This window comes from Pseudophryne corroboree, chromosome 12 (assembly GCF_028390025.1).
Source record: "Pseudophryne corroboree isolate aPseCor3 chromosome 12, aPseCor3.hap2, whole genome shotgun sequence".
Taxonomy (NCBI): Eukaryota; Metazoa; Chordata; class Amphibia; order Anura; family Myobatrachidae; genus Pseudophryne; species Pseudophryne corroboree.
Window position 1 is genome coordinate 73,801,943 of NC_086455.1, and position 6,088 is coordinate 73,808,030.

The 6,088-nt window shown below is 46.8% G+C and overlaps 1 protein-coding gene across 1 annotated transcript in view; it reads left to right on the forward strand.

Moving 5' to 3' along the window:
• DNAL1 (dynein axonemal light chain 1) overlaps positions 1-5,686 on the forward strand; it is a 165,049-nt gene extending 159,363 nt beyond the window's left edge. The window contains exon 8 of the mRNA XM_063947646.1: positions 4,796-5,686. Within this exon, the coding sequence (XP_063803716.1) occupies positions 4,796-4,842 (47 nt within the window). The 3' untranslated portion in view covers positions 4,843-5,686. The remainder of the gene's footprint in view (positions 1-4,795) is intronic.
• The last annotated feature ends 402 nt before the right edge of the window (positions 5,687-6,088 follow it).

Sequence of the window (6,088 nt, forward strand, 5' to 3'; positions counted from 1 at the left end):
TGCCATCACAGGATACGGCCTCCCTAAAGGATCCTGCCGATAGGAAGCAGGAAAGTATCCTGAAGTCTGTTTATACACATTCAGGTACTCTACTGAGGCCGGCAATTGCGTCGGCCTGGATGTGTAGTGCTGTAGCAGCATGGACAGATAATCTGTCTGAGGAACTGGATACCTTAGACAAGGATACCATTTTACTGACCCTGGGGCACATAAAAGACGCTGTCCTATATATGAGGGATGCCCAGAGGGACATTTGCCTACTGGGCTCTAGAATAAATGCAATGTCAATTTCTGCCAGAAGGGTCCTGTGGACTCGGCAATGGACAGGTGATGCCGACTCCAAAAAGCACATGGAGGTTTTACCTTATAAGGGTGAGGAATTGTTTGGGGACGGTCTCTCGGACCTAGTTTCCACAGCTACGGCTGGGAAGTCAATTTTTTTGCCATATATTCCCTCACAGCCTAAGAAAGCACTGTATTACCAAATGCAGTCCTTTCGATCACAAAGAAGCAAGAAGGTCAGAGGTGCATCCTTTCTTGCCAGAGGCAGGGGTAGAGGAAAGAAGCTGCACCATACAGCTAGTTCCCAGGAACAGAAGTCCTCCCCGGCTTCCACTAAATCCACCGCATGACGCTGGGGCTCCACAGGTGGAGCCAGGAGCGGTGGGGGCGCGTCTCCGAAATTTCAGCCACCAGTGGGTTTGCTCACAGGTGGATCCCTGGGCTATACAGATTGTGTCTCAGGGATACAAGCTGGAATTCGAAGTGATGCCCCCTCACCGTTACCTCAAATCGGCCCTGCCAGCTTCCCCCATGGAAAGGGAAGTAGTGTTAGCGGCAATTCACAAGTTATATCTCCAGCAGGTGGTGGTAAAGGTTCCCCTCCTTCAACAGGGAAGGGGATACTATTCCACAATGTTTGTGGTACCGAAACCGGACGGTTCGGTCAGACCCATATTGAATTTAAAGTCCCTGAACATTTATCTGAAAAGATTCAAGTTCAAAATGGAATCGCTCAGAGCGGTCATTGCAAGCCTGGAAGAGGGGGATTTTATGGTGTCTCTGGACATCAAGGATGCTTACTTGCATGTCCCCATTTATCCACCTCATCAGGAGTACCTCAGATTTGTGGTACAGGACTGTCATTACCAATTCCAGACGTTGCCGTTTGGGCTCTCCACGGCACCGAGAATATTTACCAAGGTAATGGCGGAAATGATGGTGATCCTGAGAAAGCAAGGAGTCACAGTTATCCCATACTTGGACGATCTCCTCATAAAGGCGAGGTCCAGAGAGCAGTTGCTGATCAGCGTAGCACACTCTCAGGAAGTGTTGCAGCAGCACGGCTGGATTCTGAATATCCCAAAATCGCAGCTGATTCCTACGACGCGTCTGCCCTTTCTGGGCATGATTCTGGACACAGACCAGAAGAAGGTGTTTCTCCCGGCGGAGAAGGCTCAGGAGCTCGTGACTCTAGTCAGAGACCTCTTAAAACCGAAACAGGTGTCGGTGCATCACTGCACGCGAGTCCTGGGAAAGATGGTGGCATCGTACGAAGCCATTCCCTTCGGCAGTTTCCATGCGAGGATCTTTCAGTGGGATCTGTTGGACAAGTGGTCCGGATCGCATCTTCAGATGCATCGGCTGATCACCCTGTCCCCGAGGGCCAGGGTGTCTCTTCTGTGGTGGCTGCAGAGTGCTCACCTTCTCGAGGGCCGCAGGTTCGGCATACAGGACTGGGTCCTGGTGACCACGGATGCGAGCCTCCAAGGATGGGGGGCAGTCACTCAGGGAAGAAACGGGTTGTGGTCAAGTCAGGAGGCTTGTCTGCACATAAATATCCTGGAACTAAGGGCCATATACAACGCCCTGAGTCAAGCGGAGCCTCTGCTTCGCAACCAACCGGTGCTGATTCAGTCAGACAACATCACCGCAGTGGCTCATGTAAACCGCCAGGGCGGCACAAGAAGCAGAGTGGCGATGGCGGAAGCCACCAGGATTCTTCGTTGGGCGGAGAATCACGTGCAAGCACTGTCAGCAGTGTTCATTCCGGGAGTGGGAAGCAGACTTCCTCAGCAGGCACGACCTCCACCCGGGAGAGTGGGGACTTCATCACGAAGTCTTCACTCAGATTACAAATCGATGGGAACTGCCACAGGTGGACATGATGGCATCCCGTCTCAACAAAAAGCTACAAAGGTATTGCGCCAGGTCAAGAGACCCTCAGGCGATAGCTGTGGACGCACTAGCAACACCGTGGGTGTTCCAGTCGGTCTATGTGTTTCCTCCTCTTCCTCTCATACCCAAGGTGTTGAGAATCGTAAGAAAAAGAGGAGTGAGAACAATACTCATTGTTCCAGATTGGCCAAGAAGGACTTGGTACCCGGAACTGCAAGAAATGCTCACAGAGGACCCATGGCCTCTGCCTCTCAGACAGGACCTGTTGCAACAGGGGCCCTGTCTATTCCAAGACTTACCGCGGCTGCGTTTGACGGCATGGCGGTTGAACGCAGGATTCTAGCGGAAAAAGGCATTCCGGATGAAGTTATTCCTACGCTGATATAGGCTAGGAAGGACGTAACAGCAAAACACTATCACCGTATATGGCGAAAATATGTTGCCTGGTGTGAGGCCAGGAAGGCCCCTACAGAGGAATTCCAGCTGGGCCGGTTCCTGCACTTCCTACAGTCTGGAGTGACTATGGGCTTGAAGTTGGGGTCCATAAAGGTCCAGATTTCGGCCCTATCCATTTTTTTTCAAAAGGAACTGGCTTCTCTTCCTGAAGTTCAGACGTTTGTTAAGGGAGTGCTGCATATTCAGCCCCCTTTTGTGCCTCCAGTGGCACCTTGGGATTTCAAAGTGGTGTTGGGTTTCCTGAAATCCCACTGGTTTGAGCCACTTAAGACCGTGGAGCTAAAGTATCTCACGTGGAAGGTGGTCATGCTATTGGCCTTAGCTTCGGCTAGGCGTGTGTCAGAATTGGCGGCTTTGTCATGTAAAAGTCCCTATCTGGTTTTCCATATGGATAGGGCAGAATTACGGACTCGTCCGCAATTTCTGCCGAAGGTGGTGTCATCTTTTCATTTGAACCAACCTATTGTGGTGCCTGCGGCTACTCGTGACTTGGAGGATTCCAAGTTGCTTGATGTAGTCAGGGCTTTGAAGATCTATGTAGCCAGGACGGCTGGAGTCAGGAAGACTGACTCGCTGTTTATCCTGTATGCATCCAACAAGCTGGGTGCTTCTGCTTCAAAGCAAACTATTGCTCGCTGGATCTGTAACACGATTCAGCAGGCTCATTCTGCGTCTGGATTGCCGCATCCAAAATCAGTGAAAGCCCATTCCACAAGGAAAGTGGGCTCTTCTTGGGCGGCTGCCCGAGGGGTCTCGGCATTACAGCTTTGCCGAGCAGCTACTTGGTCGGGTTCAAACACATTTGCTAAGTTCTACAAGTTTGACACCCTGGCTGAGGAGGACCTGGTGTTTGCCCATTCGGTGCTGCAGAGTCATCCGCACTCTCCCGCCCGTTTGGGAGCTTTGGTATAATCCCCATGGTCCTTACGGAGTCCCCAGCATCCACTAGGACGTTAGAGAAAATGAGATTTTACTCACCGGTAAATCTATTTCTCGTAGTCCATAGTGGATGCTGGGCGCCCGTCCCAAGTGCGGACTTTCTGCAATACGTGTATATAGTTACTGCTTAATAAAGGGTTATGTTATGTTGGCATCCATTGTTTGATGCTCTGTTGTTGTTCATACTGTTGACTGGGTAAGTTTATCACAAGTTGTACAGTGTGATTGGTGTGGCTGGTATGAGTCTTACCCTGGATTCCAAAATCCTTTCCTTGTAATGTCAGCTCTTCCGGGCACAGTTTCCTTAACTGAGGTCTGGAGGAGGGGCATAGAGGGAGGAGCCAGTGCACACCAGATAGTACTAAATCTTTCTTAGAGTGCCCAGTCTCCTGCGGAGCCCGTCTATTCCCCATGGCCCTTACGGAGTCCCCAGCATCCACTACGGACTACGAGAAATAGATTTACCGGTGAGTAAAATCTTATTTTTTTCCCCCCTTTATTTAATTTCCTGTGTAAGGTTTAATGCTTACCGTTATGTGTACACAATGGCTTCCTCCGTCAGGTGGACATATTTCCCAGTAGTAAGATAAACTGCCAGCTTAGCCCAGGGGTTTTGTGCCTTCACTCACTGCGAGTGAGGATAGGCTGAGGAGATCAGCCTCCACTCTCCAGTAACTGCCGTGCTGGTATTAAGTGGACAGCTCCACAGTAATAGGGAAATATTGCCTGCATACCTCACTGTAATGATTTTCCCATAAGGGTGCGCCAGGGAATCACGCAGTGCAATTTCATACTAGCAGATATGCCCTGACTGCTTCTCTATGCTGTCCTAATCTTACTGGGAGCTGTTAACGCAGTGAGTCCCAACCACACATGACCAGATCTCCTCAGGACACACCAACAGTCCAAGTTCTAGTGATAATCAATGCTTGTGCACAGATGGGTTAAATAAATAACAGGTACTAATTAAGTCACCTCTACTGAAGCAGGGCTATCCTTAAAACCTGGACTGTTAGCGTGCCTTAAGGACAGTGTTTGAGAACCCGTGTTTGCAGGATGCAGATAAAGAACGGACAAATAATAATCTAAATAGGAAATTGCGATGAACAATTTTTAATTTATTCCAGTGCAACATTTGTAGCGTCTGCTGTAATTGACATGGTCCTGCCATCCAGGAGTACAGGAACAGTCTAACCCTTCCATTACAACTCTTCTGTTTCAGGAAATCCAGTCATTAAGCAGGAGGATGAAGAGGGAGACGACGCCTAAGCTTTCAGAGTGTCTTTATCCTTTTAACTTATTTAAACCATTTTAGAAAAACAAAAAAATACTTTTTATAAATGTTCTTTGTATTTATAATGTTTGAAAATGGTTTCCTTTTTTTATATGGTAAAGTATCTTTGTGGATTAAAACAGATTGTAATCGGAATTCCAGTGTCTGGATGAATCAGGGTCTATATCGGCTTTCTTTATTCGCACAAAATGGAGGATGAATTTAAGGAAGCACAAGTTTTTTAACAGTATAATTTTACAATTAAAGGGTGTTGCAACAAGTTATAAAAGGTATACATTCCGTAATGTGCGCCTGTCAGAGAAGCACAGAGGAGACAGCCATTTTGTGGGCAGGGCCAATATCCTCATTGTAAATTAAATAGGAAATGTAGTGGCTGCATTCACATAAATATTGGTGGAACCCATCAAAATGGCCGCTATTTCTTTCAGTAACTGAGGGGGTACATTTTAAATATATACTCAAAGTGCACAAATAACTTTATATTTGGTGTATAAGTATAAAATGTGTCATAGAATACTATAGAAAGGAATCCTAAAGGTTATTTTTATGCTTACAGAAAGCGGAATAAAGAAAGTATTCCCAGTCTTGGCAGCAGTAGTGGCATCTGTATAATCACAGGTATTTTGGTTACTGAATAAGAGAGACTGAAGGTGCTGGTCTGTTACATTTCTACCCAGCTGCACCGTCCAGCATTAAATACCCCTCCCCATCTTTTATACACTTCAGTTATGTAAAAGAAAAATTTGGGTGCAATCTTTTCATAAATGATCAGAAATATGAAAACTGAGATTATGTGTGTTAAATAAAGTGTTAAAAATAGTTTTCTCGCCTTAATTGATATTGAACAGCATGTTTCTTTACTTTCAAGCGTGTTTGATTTTCTGCCTGTTACTGCAGTGGTAGCACTGAGTGAGCAGACTGTCCTGCTAAATGATAATAATGGCTACTAACCATTTTACAGAAGGATGTTATTGTGCAGTTGTGCAGATGTCCACTTATCAACCTTGTGTCGTCTTGCAAAATGTATATATATATTGAAAAAAAAGTGTTCTGTTAGCCACACAAGTAGATGGGTCGTCGTCATCAGTGTGCACTTGTACCTGCCCTATATATACACACTAGGTATAAAAGATGTATTCATGCATCAGACTTAACTGGGAGCCCTGATCTAAAACTAATGTTCATGGGTCACACTGGAAGGTGATTAGTGCTCTGTGTCAG